At 39.0% G+C, this 19,830-nt stretch overlaps 1 protein-coding gene across 3 annotated transcripts; it reads right to left on the reverse strand.

Annotated features, from left to right (window-relative positions):
- Positions 1–1,475: 1,475 nt before the first annotated feature.
- Positions 1,476–18,983, reverse strand: onecutl (one cut domain, family member, like). Of its 3 annotated transcripts, none has more exons than XM_035386093.1 (3): positions 18,753–18,983; positions 7,057–8,097; positions 1,476–1,876 (listed from the first exon to the last, which is right to left on the reverse strand). In XM_035386093.1, exons 1-3 carry the CDS (start codon positions 18,772–18,774, stop codon positions 1,566–1,568), a joined length of 1,374 nt encoding a protein of 457 aa, XP_035241984.1. In that variant the 5' UTR covers positions 18,775–18,983; the 3' UTR covers positions 1,476–1,565. The 3 variants fall into 3 exon arrangements, with proteins under 3 accessions (XP_035241984.1, XP_035241966.1, XP_035241975.1); XM_035386075.1 differs by having other exon boundaries at positions 1,476–1,945; XM_035386084.1 differs by lacking the exon at positions 18,753–18,983 and adding an exon at positions 8,733–9,342 and having other exon boundaries at positions 1,476–1,945; positions 7,057–8,292.
- Positions 18,984–19,830: the final 847 nt, after the last annotated feature.

A 19,830-nucleotide genomic window follows, 5' to 3' on the forward strand; every position in this document is an offset into this window, starting at 1 on the left:
GGGCCCAACCCAAGAGACATTCACCAACAGCAAAGAAATTCCCATTACTCTACATTAAAATGGCCTGAACAAGAAATACATATTTTTACATCACTTGGTAGGGTAAAGATGGGGTTGGGTAAGGGTCAAAGGGTACATTCAGGGGAAGTGATCTTCATCTTTGGTATAACAATGGGACTCTACAGCTAAAAGCTCCCATTGGAAAATATTTAAATTCAATAATATCACACAGACATAGAAAGCATCAAAATGAATAATTACATTGATTGGTAAATAAATTAATAAATAAATAGAGGAAGAGAAAATAAATAATTGATGTAATTACATTGATTGGATTTACAATTCCACAAAGCTTAGTATTGACACTAGAAATGAGGACACATGTTTAAAATCTTCCTCTGTGGAGCAAAAACGACTTTTGTGGAACACTATGGCCCCTAAATGTCTAACATTTTTTAAGAGCCATCCTTTAATTTGTGTGCTTGAAATTTGTACAAAAGGACAGAAGGGACCCTTTCCCTCCATTTCCCCAATACTTCCTGTAAAAAAATGGTATAACGAGCATCCTTTTCATCATTTTCAAATAAGAGAAGAAAAAGCACCTACACCAAAATTTCAGTATTACATCATACTATAAGTAATGTCATATGGTTCCTTCATATTGACATTTTTCATGCAGGGCCAACATGGCTCCACATCTTCCTTCACCAAGTCAAACATTGTCTAGGTTCAAAGTGAGAAGATCATTCCCACTTTGGACTTAGCAGCAAATGTAACTAACAGTATTTTTCACTTGCCTTATAAAGCTCCTGGTTCTTTAGCTGAACCCTCACTATATCGTGGAGAAAGATTTCTTAACTACTGGTTTGATTCATATTAGGAAGTTGCATGTCTCTTGACTAGTCTAGATGGAAGAGTAAAACAAGGAGCTGTCCAACGACATGCTTTCAGAAGAAGCACTGGATCTGACTGCATGTCCCTTTTCCACAGAGGCAAGCTATCCAGCAGTTTGTTGAAGCCTGCAGTATCCATAACCCAGATTTCAGATGCTGCAGAGGTCAATAGGTTTGGTAAGGATACAATGTCATGAAAAAGTCACTAGCCGAGAGGAGTGTCATTTACTACACAATGTGAAGCAACGGCACAACACCAGCCACAGAGGCCAGTTAAAAGGGTTGTCGATCCACTTTTGTAACTTACTCCAGATTAAATAATCTGGAAACCCTGTGGGTAGAAGGTAGAGCTAATGCTTTTTAAAGTCATGAGCAAATCAATTTACCCCCATCATATGTCTACAAACTAGGGCCACGTCTATTTAAAACATTTATGGAGATCAAACCTCTTGCGTTCCTTGGCAGCACCCTTCAAGGAAGAGTGGAAATGTGTTGAGATCATCTTCAAAAATAAAAATAAATTGATAAAATAGAGACACACCCTCCCCCACCCCCACCCTCACCCCTATCCTATACCCCTTTCCTAGTCCTTGGTCAGGAGTGAGATTGTTTATTGGCCGCTTGTGCATCCAGGTCCCACTCCTTGTCCATTTACTTCCTAAGCCTCTCCCATCAGGCCGTGCTGCAAGACACAGCCGAGGATGACACGCTGGAGCCGGAGGAACCTGTTGAGGAGGGGCGGCCCTCGTCTGCCCATCGGTTCACGTTGCGGCGGCGAGCGTTCATGAAGAAGTTGCTGACGGTGGAGAGCTCCAGGCCCAGCTGCTGGGAGATGGTGACCTGCAGGTCCTTGGCTGGCCGATGGTTCTCCCGGAAGATGGCCATGAGAGTGCGGCGCTGGAGGTCTGTGAACACCAGCCGGGTCCTCTTGGGGCCCTGGTTCCGCTCCAGTTTGCTCTGCTCCTGCTCCTTCCGCTTGCAGGCTGGACCAAGAAGAGGGGAGAGACTCGTCACTGGAGAGCCTAACGGCCAGCCCCACTGCACAGCTGGGTCTGTGATGAGCAATTCAGAAAATCAATGCAGCAATAAAATATGCAGCTATTATTACTCTACTGTATATAATTACCACGGCTGTCTCGCTAATGGAGTGATGCTTAGTTTAGCTGGAACACTAAAACACACTGATTAACTGGATGATGGTATCAGCTTTTGCTATCAGCGGTTTCCCTAATCTTCCCATCACCCAATGCCAGATATTATTTTAATTCAGTAATGAAACTGTGTGGCCTGTTTGATCAAATTCAGCATTTTCATCCCTGAATTGCATAGCACTGCTCTATACCATTACATTACCTGTCTGTGCTATGTAATGTAGTGTTGGTATAAGTGCATCATAGATTTTGCTCCCTTAACATTCAGTACATCCATAAACGCTTTTTAGCATCAATATTTTACCGCTGAATTGTATGTGTTCTTTTGGCTGTTGGTTTTGGTTTTAGCACAAACATCAAATTGTTATTACACTGACAATCTCGCTTTGTAACAAAGATTTCTTGCGTTAAAATACACCATACATGATTGTTCTCTGTATACACTGAGCTTCCTTGGACTAGGAGTGCACCGGCAGCCTCCTCTCCCTGAATGTAATCGTCCCAAGCTCTGTTGTTCTGTCAAGGCTGTGACACTGGTGATTTTAGCCTTCACTTGAACAACAGATTGTGGTACAGAGGGCCAGGTAAAGCTTTGATTCAAAGACACACAGAGAAGACTGGGCGTTTATGCTTGGTACGGGGAGAGCAGTCTGGATTTTCCCTGCCCTGTGGAACTAGAAACCTCACACGCTGGTTTAAATTAAGACTCCCCCTGGGCTCCTCATAGAAATGCCCAGTCCACATTTTTTAATCATTCATCCCTCATTATTCCTCATAAAAGTCATTTGCATGGTGGGGAAGGAGTGAGTGATCATCACTTTAGGAGTACTAATTTACTTTTTATTGAGACAGAAGTCGGAAGTGAGTTAAATCCATGGAGCCACCCTGCCCAGAACATTTAAATGGCTAAGTGGGCTTGAATACATTTTTGGTGACTCTAGTAATTATCTAAATGCTCTCTTTAAGACGTCTTTATCAGCACTGCTTAATGGACTACCAATTTCTGCTGACGGGAGAGAGCCTGTCCTCCCAAAATGAATGCGCGGTTCCATCAAAATGTTCTGATAATTTCACCTTTCTGCCTAATTGCTGTTTCATTCAGAAATTAATGTTGGTGTTTTTATATTTCTGGGCACTGCATTGCAAATCATGACATCTTCAGCTTAAAGTTTTATTATTTATTTTAAAAAATAAAATAATAATAATAATTATTATTATTATTTACTTGTCCTGTTTTCAGAACCCCTTCGTGATCATCCACATCCCAGAAAATGCACATTCAAAGACAGACTAAGGGTGCCAAAAACTGTGAAAGAAAAAAGTGAGAGAATCAATATATTTTAAACTGTACTATATAATATAAGCTTCTGGTTTATATTCTACTATAATTCAATTCACAGTGCTGTAAAAGATAATTAAAACACTGCACGTGTATGTACTGTATGTTCATGATTCTATTCATTTTCAGGAAATACTTATCTCCTCTGTCACACAAATGCTCTTGGTTTATTGTCCAACAGTATACAGTCTGTTATGATGTTAACATACTCAAAACAGAACTCCATTCATTTAGGACTATGTTGCTGCACTTGTTGTGTTCTTGTAGTTGCGCACCGGATCTGTGTTCCGTGGCATTCTGTGATTTTCCAACATATCACTAGGTTACCCTGCAACACACCATAATGTTATCCTGACCGCTACATTTTATTATACATCAAGCAAATCGAAAAAACTACCCAAGGACACACTCTATGCCCACAGCCACTAACGCTAATGAAAGCAATGGCATTATAGGATTTTTCATGCTTCTTGCATGGATTTATGTGGTTACAATTTAAGTCTCCCACTTCATTTTCCTTTCTTCTCCTTCCCATCCCTCCCTCCCACTGTGAATCAGGATCATAACACTGACCATTAAGTAAATGCTTCCTTATGCTGTAATCATCTGTAAAAGGCCCGCAATTACCATGCTATAAATTCCCAGTGTTGGCGTACATGGAGAAACATAAATATTCCCCTATAGAGTTCTTATAATCGTGGGAACAGCAGCTAATCATGATGTATGCTTCTGTCTCGTGCTGCTGAAACGTGATCGAAGGGCCTTTCCCTACCCCCCAGCCTCCGAATCCACACAACTCCCCCCTGCCTACTCCCTTCCAGTCTCCCCATCCCAAGCCCACCCCCCACTGATGTCTTGGGCCACGGGCTGATAGAAATTATTGATTAAATCTGTGCAGCTCAGACTCCGAGACCCACCGAGGCAGGTTAACCCCTTCAGTGCCAGGATTTGTTCCGCTCCCAAAGAACAGACGTGTTTGTTTGTAGGTTTCGCGGTTGAAACACGTCTGTTCTCGATTTCTTGAAAACGAATTTGCTCGGTATTACCTGAATTAAACATGCCAGGATATTGGGCTGGACTGAGAAGCGTTAGCAGCGAGAGCAGATAGAGATACACAAGCACAGATAAGCCTGGCAGACCAGTCCCGCTCATTTAAACCTTCAATCAACCGCCTCATTAGCCCTCTGAATAATGACTGAAAATGATATTTACTGATCTCTGTATTTAGTGTTAGGTATTATGGTAGGTATTATGTCCTGTACTGAACATCATTCCATAAACACTTTCAAGCAAGGCTACAAGCGCCACTGATATTCGTGCTTACTGAACAGTGTTTATTTAGCGGACATAATTCATAATCAATAAGAGTAGAGTAATCCTACACACAAGAGAGAATAAACTAATAATTCCCACAACGATATATTCAGAATAACAGAATGTACTGATTCAAGTACAGCTATGATTTCCCAGAGTCTGTCTGGTTTTACATTGTGCCAAAGACAATTTGAGTAAAATATGATGCTTTAATGACTCGGGGCAGATAAAATTATTACTAATGTAACATAAAAAGCCATCTATGGGACATGACCCAAGTGTTACACTTGTCCTGTGGTGAAACATCAGCTTTCTCCAGCCAGAGAAGATAGGGTGCCGCGCATTATAATTTCGGCCATGATTTCCCGATGCGATTGAGATGTGAGCGGGCCTTGTGTGCTGTTCTTTCCCAAGGAAATCAATACTGGCTGGTAATTAAACAAAAGGGGTCGGCCAGAAAACCCGACCTCTCGAAGAAATGGGTTACGAAGAAAGGTGCCCAGGTGCCATTGTGCGGTGTTTGCCAAGGACTATGTAGGCAAAGGGTTAGCATCAGCCTCGTACTGTCATCTGCTAGCAGTGCATCATTAGTCGAAACGCCTCTATTTGATTAGTGAATAGACATCCACTGAGCATATTATGGAATTAGTGAGGCAAAAGTTATTTGTGGATTGTAGTCATGTCAACAAATGTGGGGTTTAAAAAGATAGTAATGGAACACAAACATGGGATCAGCTGGCATAATGTAAAAATCCATATTCTATATATGAACGTAATAAATCAACCACACATACAAAGTAAATATAACGCACAGCAACTGAAATAACAAAGACGTTAATGTGTCACTTGGAACAGTGAAGGAACTACGGTGCAGACAAAACAAATTATTTGACTCAACGCTCCAGTCCACGGAGTCTGCAGAGCCTATGAAACAAACTAAATCAATTTAATTATCTGATTATCTGCCCATAAATGCAGTAACAGTGATATCAAGTACTACGCTTAAACTCCCCACAATATGAAATGAAATACATTGCAAGACACTGAGACTGACTGCGTACACTGTACTTCACAGACCCCTGCAGTGAACAGTTTGTTGGCTGACAGAACGCTAAGCAGCCCCCTCAGCCAATCTCAAATTACTGTAGATGGCTTCTGGGATGCTTTTCTACAAATGCAGTGCACATCAGATATTCTCTCAATCCGCCCAGTCTCCCAATGTGATATTGTACAGGTATATGAAACAATATGGTATATTAAGCAATAGTGTCTAGTGTCATTTTAATTTAGATTTTTGCTCATGTTTTTATGATTTTTATTAAACTAAAATTATTGCTCCTGTTGTTGTAATTTTTATTTAAGATATTGAGTCTAAGGATTAAGAACTAGACAAAGAATGTATAGAAAACATGCCCCTAATATTTTAGATCTGGTTTACTCATATGGAAATGTGTACAAAAAGAAAACAATTTGAATTATTGTAGACAAGCCTGTTTATGCCCTACAGTTCACAGCTGCACAGAAACAAGGTTGGAGCTCCAAAATATTTCATAATGTGTCAGCTTGTAGCAATACAGTGATCTGTTATTTACTGACTCCTGATAAAATATAAATAGCGAGTTTACAAAGTGTGTGGAATTTCAAGCATGTTTCACTGCAGTGATGACAACACATCAAAATCTTGTTTCAGGGTCATGTGGTGTAGCGTACGGCGACATTTTCCTTTTCTACCTCAAATATGGTACACAGTAAGATTTATTTAGGAACCACAGAGGTGTGTTTTGTCTCATTTGACATAATTTTATATATAGCTTACAGCCTCTTTTAAGCAACAACAAACACATATTTGGCATAAGATGAAAATTTTAGTGTATCACAAAAAACACATTGTTTACATCACATCACTGCTTACAATCACTACACTTCATGGTATACATTAGTTGACTGTGAATGACAAATTTACTAGAGAAGCTGTATTTATCTAACAGTTCAGAACAGCTATAATATATCTGACTGGAAGCTTTAAGTCACATTTTTAAAGTGTACCTCTAACAAGATTAATGTTTTAACAATTAACATGAATCATTTAGCTTTATTAATCTTGTCCGGGTAAAAATCTACATAATGGGTTTGGTCTTGAAGCATTGAAATAACCTAGCCTTACATGAACTTTTGACTTGAATATCTGTCGTGAAAAAGTATTTCCGGTGCATATGTACGGGAGTTTCTAATGTTGAAAACAGTAATGGAGATTACACCTATATTGCAAAATTTGAGAAAGTGAACATACCTATGTTTAGTGTAAAACAAAAACCCATTAGACCAAAAAACTTTTAAATGCATCTACATGGAATCTTACCTTCTAACCGCAGTGATGCCATTCTCTGGAACTCTGGCTCCTGAAGCCACCTGGACATTCTCTTGAAGGTCTCACGGCCAGACTTGAGTTTCCCCCATGGTTTGGGATTCCTCAGAAGATCGGAGAGGGTGCCTTGTGATCTGCACAGCACCCTCTCAGCAAAGATGGCCTGTGGGATGCTGTACCTCTTCAGCTCTGTGATGATCCTCTGTGCCACTTCCTTTGTGTTTATTTCCTCTCCACACCCTCCACTGCTCTGAGAGCCGTGCAGCAGGCTGTCATTGGGAGAAGAGCCAGAATGGAGGTCCCCTACTTTGGAGGACAGCTGGCTTTGGTGGTGAGGTTGGTAATGATGGCTGTAACTGTGAGAGTGATGACTGTGCCCATGCTGAGGCACCTCCATCTTGTTTATCTGATGGCCAATGGCTGAGTCCCCAAACTCCAGAGGAGACATTTCTCGTCCAAAATCTGTTGTCCTGCAAAATATATTGCCTCCGCCACTCCCAATGTGGACCTCATACCCCCCTGGAAGCATCTGTCCCCCTGCAGAATTAGAACTGTTGCCCAGGCTACCATACCCGTGCATGGCTGCTCCAAGCCCAGACCCTGCAGACGGTGGAGAGAGGCTTTGTGGCATTCCGAGATCTTTGCTGTAAGGGTTATAGAAGTTACCACCAAGTCCCCTGTCCTCCCGCATGAGTGTGAAGCTCCCAATGACATTGCTGACTGGCAAGCAAGGATGGTGATGGTGATGGTGGTGGTGGTGAAATTTGTCCTCCAGAGGTTGTAGGGGTGTCAGTGTGGTGTAGGTGCTACCACAGCCTGTTGGCGAATCCCCTCCATAGCCAAGCGCAGACAAGGAATGGTCCAGCCCAAGAGGTCGGTGTTCAGGGGCCTCAAGGGTCATAGCGGACCCCCCCAAAGAGGGCCTTGGGAAGGCAGCAGAGAGGTCACGAGAATGCAGCATTGCTCTCCCATCCTGCGTGTGCATGAGCTCGGTATGGCTCTGGATAGACATCTCTCCAATATGTCCATCCATTTCTGATGAAAATACAAAATTTTTCTCCTCTTAACAACTTTTGCTGGTTTGTCAACAACAAACCTGATTTTTGATGCCTCTTCCGTCCAATATTTATTGATTATTAATCAAATTATCTCTTGGGTTCTGGTCTGGTAGATCAATTATTTACAATAGAATCTGTTCAATGGTCAGTCCATCACGCCAGTCTCTTGTCACTTGATCAAAACAAAAAGCAGCGATGTAAATAACACAGCAACGTAGTATCACTGGGACATCCCTTACCCTCTATTCTGATTTCCTTGTAGTGTACACAATCACTAGTTAATCCGGGAAAAATCACAGGAATACATATTAAATATCATTAATTCAAACAACCTCGCCCCTATGTCTTTCACTTAAGACCTTAATTCAGTTTATCAGTGCCAAAAACCAAAATAAATGTGAACAAAACAAAAAGGCATCGACATTTCTCATCGGGAGAAATCAATTCGTTTGGAGGACAAAAACCTTCCAACAGCGTTTAAGAATTGACTCTAAGATGGCTACTATACGTTCAATCAAAAGTTTCCCTGCCTCGCATCGCTTTCCATAAGTTCTGAATATTCAATGAGCAGGCAATTCTTGGGATATTAGCTCTCGTTATTGGCTTGCTTACCTCACAACAGAGGCGACGTGCGATGGTCGTGTTTGACACAGTAGCCGAAGATGCACAGATTTATCTTTTTTTTTTGTTGTTTGTTTGTTTTTTTAAAATAATAATGTAGCTGCATAAAAGTTCGCGTATTCCAAAATGCTAGCAAATAGGTCGCTGTTCTCGATCAATTACACATTTTCAGCTCCTCGTTGTCTGGATCTGTGTCCTGCGTGTCCCTTCTCCAGCCAGCTCGTTCGCGCAGCGCCACACAATTGGTCAGTCGTGGGTTTTGAAGAGCAGATGTACTGGAGACGCTAAATCTATTGAAATGAGAGGCCACAATCGACTGCTGGCCAGACGATGCTTTCCGACCCCGTCCTTTGCTCCTCTTCTGAAAACTGATAGCCTCGCTCCTATTTCCCTATCTCCTTTTCTCTTTCTCTTTCATTCTCTCAAGAGATTTTCAACCTCCGTCTCTCTCATTCTGCCACTTCATCGATTTCCCCACCAACTCTTTCTCTCCTCTCTTCTCCTGCTCGCACGCTTGCTCGTTTCAGTACGTCACGAGCTTTAAAATCTGACAGATGTGCAATGAAATTCCAACTTCAATTAACCCTTTCGCTTCGGTAGACGTCGCCAAAAAAGGGAGGGGGTATTCAGAAGAACGGGGTACAGAAAGACGTGAATCTTTTCTCTAGACTTGCCTCCAATCGGGTTGCTACCTTGTGTAATGTGTACGAGCATTTTAAATAATGACAGTGAGCAATTTAATAGCTAATGGTATGTCCACAAAAGTTCCTGAGGTGAAAAAGAGTTATAATCCAAAGAAACATTACTTTGTTTTAACATGGAGCCCCCCCTACCCCCGCCCTTTTTGACATATTATTATTATTATTATTATTATTGCTGCTACTGTTCTTAAACGGTCTTATCCGAATACTACTACCCTGCCGAAATTAAATGTTATAATGTAATCGGATAATCAATATCTACCAACTCTAAAGAACAAAAAGTAATTGAATTATTTATATTAGCAGTTCTCAGATACAATGCACAAAGTGTCTTCCTGTCTTCGTGCTAGGCAGCTGATCATTTTCAAGAAATTTTCAGAAAGAGACAGTCATGTAAGTACATGTAAAAGCTGTAGATTGTCGTTCATGGTTTTGAAAATTATCGCTATTGTATAACATGCAGGTTTTGACAAAAAATTATTCCACAGCCACAAAAAAATAAAAAAATAAAAAATGCTTTCAGAAACCTAGCCAATAATAAAGTATAATGTCGTCCTTTTCGCAGTTCTGGAGACAATAGCAAAATACTAATCATAATTATAATGAAATGTTTTATCTTGGAAATCTCCAACAATAATATGATGTGCAAAAGTTAACATGTAGAATTATTGCCATAGAACGATTAAGCTTGTTACAAATGGTGTGCAAAACAACCTACACAACTGGGTGTCAGTGAGCAAACTGCAACTGAACATTACAAGTGGATCTTGGATGCCTTGAATACTGGAAAGAATATGTGATCAACGAAATTAACCATTCATACGAGTGTTGGCCAATGACATGTACAGCCTACACCAAAAACCACAGCGCAAAAAATAGTGGTTTTTCCTCCATTCCTAACAGTCTATTTTTGGCGGGCTGACGATGCGTGTGAATTGGGAGTTGACGGAAGGGAGGGTGGTTGGTACATGGCATACTAATCATATCTAACTGTCATTTTAATTTTCAGAGATGAGCAATTCTGGCGTTTGAAAAATTCCAAGTGCGGTGTGGGACCGCTGCCTTCTCGCAGCAGATGCTGCCTTATCGATCCGCAGCACGAATGGGTGGATGGAGAGATGGATGTATGGATAGCGGCTAGCTCGAGGTAAAATGGTCAGTGGCTCTGGTACGAATATAAAAGGTTTTTGAGGGCGTTGGGGTGAAAGTTCACCTTCTGCCGTAGTAAAAACTGGACAGGCTGACACAGGAGCAAGAGCACACAGACGCGGGATTAGGGTAGCTGTGTTGGCCCCTTAACTTACATTCTGCTTTTAAAAAAAATTTTTTAGTCAAAGGCCTATCACCTCCCTGTATACAATACACAACAAACAAATGTCCATATGTACAAAAATATGGAAAACAATTTTCTACCACAAAAACTCTAAAAACGATACATTAGGATTTTATCCACACGTTATATTAGCAAATCAATGCCAATCATAGTCTGTGTGAGATATGTACAAAATCTTCGTCTTGTTAAATCTCCCAAACTTCTCAGACATTTTTCAACAGTACACAAACATAAAGACAAATGACCGAGGAGTATATACAGTCTACGTATACACCCAAAACCGAAATAACTTGTTATTGCATCTTAATTAAATTGTCCAGTTTTAATAGTATGGTGGACATAGGTTATTTTGTCTTGACTTGACATTCGTCCTCAAGCGCGGATGAGGTCCCTAATTCTGACATTTAAACGTGTCCTCTGTCCTGTGGATATTATAATATAGCCATCACCTTTAACCTTATCTAGTAGAGGTAAAAGACAGAAAGCAGTTAGTGAAGCAGATAGCCACGTAGACGGAGACCAAAAGGTCAATAGACAGATAAAATATACTCATGATCTGTGTTTTCATTATTATTATTATTATTATTATTATTATTATTATTATTATTATTTAAAAGAATAATGCCAGTGTAACCACTATTTATGAAAACTTTAATTTAACCAAACGTAATTATGAGTTTAGATTTATTTATTCGTTTATTTATTTATTTCGTAATCTCTAACAACTTATTAATAATAGCCTTGTCAAGATAGCGTTGTTTGCAACAAAATGTTTACAATGACTTGAGGAACGGCGTGCTCTTGCGCATACTGGATTTTTTTTTAAATTCCAGCACCACAAACAGTGAACAGTTCCTTGCCTTGCGTTTAGCCATGTAACGAAATAATATCCGATATGAATACCCTCACAATATTGTAAGAGGACATACAGCTACTGTGAACAAATTATGATTTTCATATATTAAACATATTCTAGTGTGAAAGGTCCCACTTAAATTTCACAACATAAAGTTCACAACATAAAGGAAACAGTAAGAATCACAGACACAGGGAATCTGCTTAATTGCGTCTTCCGTCGGCTTGCATGCGCATGTGTGTATATATGTGTGTGTGTGTGTGTGCAGTAAAATGCTCAGTGTTAAATCAACTCTTAGAGAGTACATTTGGCCTCTATTCGGCTTTTTTCAACTCAGTTAGAGTTGAAATAACACGGGTCATTTTACTGTGTATACACATACACACCATTCAAACAAACACATACATACACAATTAAATTACTGACAACAAACTGTAAAACTGTAGTGTCATGTATCAAGCTGTAGTATGCTTCGTAATTTTTTTCAACTTTTGTGGCAAGATGAGCATTATACTGCAGGTTCTTGTTCTTGGGATAATAGTGATCTGCAGTGTCACAATAAATAATTAAAACAGGTCGATAAAATAGCCCTGTTTTGCTGATGTAAGGACACGCATGTGTAATATAGCTATACTTTTTTTTCTAAATAAACTGCTATCAAACTGTTATAACCACGTCTCAAATGTACATTGAAACTATAAAAGCTTCCGACTTCTACGTTTGCACGTGACAAAAAATGTAAAAATTTTGCAGATTCATTCGAGATATGAAATCTTTAAAATAGTAAAGACACCAGAGTGGAATCTATAGGGCTCCAAATCCAAGATAGGTCAAGTAAGCTACTTCATGAAAGACTGCTGCCCCTTTAAACACACGAACAAATTTGAGTGTACAGACAGTACCATGTAAAACATGACTTCCGAAAGCCACGACATGTCCAGCGCATTAATAATTTATCCTATTTCCTGGCGCGATAGCACTTTAAAGACAGGGCCACCTCATGTCCCACCTGAATTCGTCGCAGAGCTCAAGTGACTTTTCAGTTCGGAGTATTTAAGTCATGAGTTAAAGCGACACGGCTACAAACAATGACCACAAGACACCGTGGACTATCCAATGCAATTCACAGGAACATGAAACTTACCAGTATAAAATTCTCAACAGAATTTCCTTTAATTAAAGGACGAAGATATGAGATAACTTTTAAGAGAAATATGGGCTACTTTTTCTGAGCCGCCAGTTACTACAATTAAAACATTTGTCCATGATGCCATTGAACACTTTCATATTATTTAGGCAATGTGTGGAATAAGGATAGTCTTCGAGAAGCTAACTCTAAACGCAAAAATGAACACCTGTTGCTTCTAATCCATTTTAATGTGGTATTTTCGTACCTAGAGGTCCTGTACCCATATCGACAAAACATTGTAGCCTATATGCCGATATGTTTGTTTAGTTTTTTTTTTTTTTGTTTTATTGCCAAGTTAGGTTTCACAACCGAGCTTGCCAATGATCATTAGCTACATTTTATGAAGCAGTATTTTTTTAATGTATTTGAGTTTATTAATTCTGGTTTGAAGTGAAGGAACACTGAAAAGATGAACGAATTACCAATATCGTCTGTATCCAAATGAGTCGAATATTCTCGCTCGCAATTTGTTTCTCTGAAAAGTTTTTTTAATATATATAATTGCATGTATTTTATTAGTTTTTTTTTATTCTTTTTTGTAGATAATAAAGGGTATAGGCATGTTTTTATTCTGTCGAGGTAGCAATGGAAATAATACTATTTTAACTTCTATGTGCAAAATAAATAAATAAAAATAAAAAAACATATAAATCTATCATGTATTAGACAAAGGTTTTATAACAAATAGTCCTTACGAACAATGTCCCTTCTTATTAACTGTTATCATTGGCCTAAACAAGATGTATGCGCTCGTATTCGCGATATGCATAGGGACAAACAATGAGCAATTAACACGATTAAGCAATTATACGTAGGGGTTCCTTTTATAAAATAGAACACATAGCTACAAAGAGGCAAAATAATGTGCGTCGTTAAATGAAAAAAAAAAAAAAAAAAAAAACTTTTCAAAAGGTAAATGATAATTATTTGGTCAAATAATATAGAGCTGTTACATCACAATTTAAGAATAGTTCGAACGATTTATCAAGCCATGAAACGATAAAAACGAGACAGAATAAAATATTATTTTAATTGTAAAATAAACCTCAAGGCAAACGAATGTTTACTTCATTGAATAAGTTAGGCTTACTTACCAAACTGGAATAATAGCCTATTAAACAAATAAAATGAAAAAATTGCATGATTAAAAAAAATGAATATCAGGTATTTATATGTAGGCTTATTTTATACGTTGCCATTAATTATTGTGTTCATCATTTGTCTCGTGAATGAAAATTTAAATTTAGTAAACTACTTTTTAAAAATCTGATGGCTCGTGAACATAAAATAATCACCTCTGTTTTGTGCATGCATAATAAGACAGCACAACAAAAGAATATTCACCCCCTATACAAATCAATAAAATCAATTATTGCCATATGTACTTTAGGGACCACTGGAGAAAATAGGCTATGATCTGGGAAAGCAAGCACCGTTCAAAAGCACTGTATTCACTAAGAGTAGGGGTTCAGATGTAATAATAATGACTACTATGACTATGACTACTTTAAAATAATAAAAATGGCTTCAGAACTAATGATAATAACTTTCACAAAAATAGACTATCACATCAAAATAAAATTCTATTCTGTTCAGTTTTTGTTGTTGTTGTTGCTGTTATGGTTCTTAGGCTTGTGTCTATTCATTTCTACATAAATACAGTCATTTTCACTATGGCAATAAAGCTGACGTAGTGCTGCACACAGTTGTTCTTGCATATCTTTTGCTGTGGTACGCTCTCTAAATGACATAGTTGTTTTTATCCTTTGCTTACGTTACGACAGTATGATCTAATTTGAAGAAGCACACAGGAAAATATCAAATGGGTTACACTCTTCTGTTGCTACTTTCTATTTTGGATTCAGTTAGATTTCAGTTTAACATAAAAAAGTTAAAATTCGTTTTGATGGGATCAGTTGGCTAACCGCGTAACAGCAAACCTATTTGATATAATCTACAATATAATTTTGTATGTGTACACTATATGATACAGCCTAGAAAACAATTTTGTATGTATCTACTATGTGAACCGATTTTAGAACCCATAACGTCATAAGAATTGACAGATTTGTTTAGCCAAAAAAGATGAGCATGTCCAAGAAAACTTGCCTGTTCATGGAACAAGCATGTTTCTCCATTGAAAGGGAAGAAATAATTAGGCCTGTGTGAAGGAATAGCATGCTATCGACCAGTTAGGTTTCCAGTGGAACCCATTTGTATAGCTTATATTTTTCCCACCGCCATTCACTCTTTCTTCAAGGCAAATAGAGTAAATCTGAAATGTGATGAAAGCAACAGACGAGTTAACTATTTCAGGTGTGAACTACAACCTAGCCCATTCACAACACAGGCCTACATTTGGCCCCTGTTAGACTCATATAAACTGACGAGTTTTATCACTGGGAATTTTGCTGTGTACTGTTTTATTTAATTTTATTTTTAAATGTTCACTTCTCATTCTGAATAGAATAAATGCGTTTGGATCTATGCGTTTCTAACAATTTGTTCGGATTAGGAAGAAAAAAAAAAGAAAACTTTGGTGAATTCCTGCATATCAATTAGTAAGATTATTATTGTAGTAGTATCCTACGTACAGTGCAGGCCTAATATACCAGCCTGAAGTAAAAGGAGGTCTATGACAGGTGTATACCAAGATACTGTCGAGCATTCATCGATTTGTTTTTTTTTCCATCATACATTAAAATTACAGACTACAATATAAAGATAAAGAGCCCCACTAAAATTCCAAAAGAAAAACATTATTAAACATGATTAGCATAACCCTGTAGCCATATAACGCCAATTGAAATGGCCTAGGTCTAATGCAAAGGAAAAATTAAATACAGAAAAGTAAAATGATGTGTGCCTATGTGGTACAACGATGTTTAAAAAAATTAATAAATAAGGGGTCGTTTTCACAAATGCCTCAGTGCAAAATAAAATACGAAAAGCAGGTTTCCCGAAACAAACTGGAGAAGAAACAGTGAAAAAAAATATGAACGGGTTTATTTTACAGATCTTGCCATAATCAGAATAAGTTACTCAATTAACACCAAAATATATTTGAAAATCAACTGCATGCCCGTTCCGTTCACCTGAGAATGAATGAGTGTGCAACGTATTTGCATTACAACTTCGTATCTGTAGCCTTGGTAGGCCGAGTACGAAATGACTCGTTGAATTTCCTTGGCTCAATGCAATTTCAGTCTATCGGACTTTTCTGTGTCAGTGATGAGGAAGTTTTTCATGTTGAAACAGAAAGCGAGTTACACTTACCCTAGTATAGGAGTTTTTAAACGAAAAGATCATATGAAGCCAAGGGTAACTATCTAAATGCGTTTAGTTTCCATTTTGTCAAAATATTTTCAATATGAAGTCAGTTTCCCTTGGTACGGGATAAAATCGAGCACTGATGCAAATACTTCGTAGGAAATAATCAGAATGTGTCACTTTTCACAGTAAATTGATGTTACACAGCTGTATTATGGGTATATATTCAGGTATGTGAATTTGCTGAGACATTCCGAAATTCACCTTAAAGATAAATTATGAGGCTCATTTATCTGTCATTTAGAACCAACTGGTGGTCTGTTGGTTTTTAATATATATTATTATATTACTTGGAGAAAACACCTGTTTTCCCCAGCATAGCAACCAGCCATGTGGGCCTATGACCGTTATCACTGCTAAACCGGCCGATTCTTTAACACAGGCAGTCTCCTCACCATGGAGGGGAATCATTTAACTCTTTTCTTCTCACGACAGGTCGGACTGCGATAACAAGTTTACAGACATTGGCCAAGAAAAAGGATAACCTTATATGATTTGTCGTTTTGTAAGCCTTTAAGGTGTAAGGTCACAAATACGTGATTAGAATGTTCTTAACTGTACATTCTAACGCTGCTGTAACAGAGTGCTAGAACATTGACTTGGAATTTTGAGAAAACATTCAAAAAACGTATTTTTTCAAACGGATATGAGGTGAACATATTAATCACACTCCAAGTTACCCAGGTTAAATTCCGAGTGTACGCCTAGCCTACCGACTTTCTCGCGAGATGTTGCCTACAGCGCAGACGACGCTGGAAATACTGTTTGGGGACCAGTTATACATGCGGTCCCACCAAGGCGTAACCTGCCATCCCAATGGTTGATTACATAATCTGGGTTCTGAATTTTGCGGCTGGTTGCATTTCCTCTCTTGTAATATCTGGATGCTTGAACCACAATATGCAAATATTTATTTCTTACTCTAGCATTTTCTTCATATTGTAAATTTTAAAAGATTATCCTCAAACGCCATTAAAAGTGTAGTACATATCACATGACCGCCTGACGCCACACATCTTATTCTGTCTATACAGTAGGCCTAGGCCTACGCTTTTGGCAACGACCCTGTCGAAGATCCACCGCATGTTTTTTTTTAGTATTGTTGACTGTTTTGTGATGAACACAGGTCATTGCTGTGTGACAGCCAAAGGTGTATCATTGTCAGGAAAGATTCCAGTCGTTTTATTTATTTTAATTTTGGGCTCTACCATGTCTGCGTTTACAAGCCTGTGCTTAAAGGGCTTTTGGAACTGAACAGAGTGAAAATAATTCTTTATATCATCCCGTAAAATACAATAATAGTTTATTCTTTCTGTGGAAAAATGGACATCGCCTCCTTCTTTCACTTTCGTTATTGATGGACCAATGAAATTGATGGACCAATGTAAACTTTCAATGAACAAAAGTTTTTTTAATGCTGAAAATGTTTTCTTATTGTGGAAAACAGCTTTTGCCTCAGTAGTTAGCTTTCTGCCTTGCATGTGTATCAACTGAAGGATTCTGATTTACCTGTTTAGATTTACTTTTGTAAAGTTATATTCATAGAAAGGTGGCCTGTTTTTCATTTGTTAGTACACAGGAGTGTCATTCAGGAATATGAAATAGGTGTGAATAAGTGCCTATTACATTCATTTTCCATCTTGGCAGAGGACTTTGAATTTGAGACAACCAGCATTCTTTAAATTATGAAGTGCTACCTATATACTACAGTTCTCTCTGTTAGTGTATAGAAGGCATAATACCTTTGGGTTTTGAGATATTTAGTGTCATGTTAACAAGGATTAGATCTGAGCTCTGTGTTAAGCTCTATATCTAACTTTCCAAGTGCCTCCCTCTCTAGACAGAGGGAATGGTATGTTACATTGTGCATCTAACTGAGAAATGACCACAAGCAGACATAATTTTATTATTTCTACTTTTAGAAAACATATTTCTGTATTGTCGCTTTCTACCTCTCACAACAGTGTGTGCAATGTAAAGCAGACATATAATCTACTGTATTTCTTAATGTAGGAAGACATGTCTCTGACTAGTGTGCTGAGGCCCACTCCATATTTCTCACTAACCACCAAATTATCCCTAGAGCTGGCCCATAAATGTGTGTGCGTGTGTGTGTGTGTGTGCACGTGTGTGCGTGTAGTGTGTGTGTGTGTGGAAATCACACAAATATAGAAGCTCTTTGCTTTAGTCAAATTTGTTACTTTCTGGATATTTCTTATGAAATGCTTCCCTAAATATTCCATGCATATTTATGTACTAATTAATCTAAGATGACACTGAGAGGACATGTTTTAAAAAAAGGTGGAGGGAAAGGGGGTCAATGGTATAATTTTATTTTGCATAAAGATGCAAAATAAAACCAATTTAAACCTTTAATTTAAAGTCTGCCATTTATAAAATGCATTGTTTTATTAATATGGTGCTGAAATAATATGAAATGGTAAAAAGTTCACACCCCCTCCCTCCCCACCCCCCCAATCCCTCTTCAAGTTCATAGCTGGTATGTCACACATGATTCACTCCTTAAAGGAATGAAAGCACATAAGAGTCAAAACACTGCTAGGCATGCATGATAACAAAAACCCTACTGATTAATACATACTGTACTGTTCTCCCTTCTGCATGACAATGTTGCAGTCTTCCAGTCATCAGCCTATGGGTCTTGTGGCTTTGCCAAACACTGTTCTCCCAGGCTGCTGTCCATCAGGGTGTGTTTGGAGGTTCCAGCCCGGCCAGGCTGGCTCTCGTCTCTCAGCCTGACAGCGCAGCCTGAGCCCCAGCCGCAGTCCCTCTCCCCCTCCCGCCTGACCTCAGCCTCGCTGAGATCCCGCCGTCCCGCTGCCGGAACAAAGCTCCCCATGCCCCCCTCCAAATAAATTCCCCCCTTGTCCTTTCTTCCCTCTCGTCACTTTGCGTCCATGCTTTCCTCCGCTCTTCCTTCACTCCATTCGGCAGGGATCCTCTGTGCCTCTCTCCTGCTTCGCTTCACGCAGACAGATCCTGCATCTCTCTCCCCTGCCTTCTGTTTCTCTCCCTTCGCTTTTTAATCAGCATGTTAATAAGAAAGGTAACTAATCAATACGGTCAATGGCTAGGCCCCGCAATTGATACCATCTCACCCAGTCCCCTCAGCACACCCCCCCACCCCCACCAAACACACACACACGCCCAGACACACATGTACATAGAGGCTCTGAGCACTCTTGGCTACAGGGAGCCTTAGTGCTGATTAAAATAAATGAACGTGCTAATGCTAATGTGAAGACTAAATTTGTGACATTGGCCCTATTGCCAAGCAAAGCTTTCTAGTTCTTCAGTTTCTGTTTGTTTTTATTTTTTTTATTTTTGCTCTCTGCTGGAATAACAGTTTTGTTTTAAGGGCTCGTTTCTGTAAACCCCCACGTCCCCGAAAGGTTGTGTTGTGTTGCGTTGTGTGTTTTTTTCTTCTTCTTCTTCTTTTGAATCCACAATATCCTTTAGGGCAACAAATGTTGGTCTCTGAGGGAAAACACTCTGCTGAGAGAAAAATACACAGCTGAGGGCTTCAACAGAGAGGAAAGAAAGAATACCTCCTGCAAGCAAGCGAACACACACACACACACACACACACACACACACACCTCCCAATAGCACTTCACCCCCCACTCAGCATAATAACATTCCTAGCCACCCCAGGATAT

Source organism: Anguilla anguilla, chromosome 1, assembly GCF_013347855.1.
Source record: "Anguilla anguilla isolate fAngAng1 chromosome 1, fAngAng1.pri, whole genome shotgun sequence".
Taxonomy (NCBI): domain Eukaryota; kingdom Metazoa; phylum Chordata; class Actinopteri; order Anguilliformes; family Anguillidae; genus Anguilla; species Anguilla anguilla.

What these genes read in the sequence shown, in the direction of transcription:
- onecutl (XM_035386075.1), bottom strand. Translation starts at nt 18,774, where the DNA reads ATGCAGAAGGGAGAACAGTACA. An exon ending in GCAGAAGGGAGAACAGTACA is followed by an intron (nt 8,098 to 18,752) that starts GTATGTATTAAT and finishes TATTTTCATCAG; the next exon opens with AAATGGATGGACATATTGGA. An exon ending in GGCATCACTGCGGTTAGAAG is followed by an intron (nt 1,946 to 7,056) that starts GTAAGATTCCAT and finishes TGCTCATCACAG; the next exon opens with ACCCAGCTGTGCAGTGGGGC.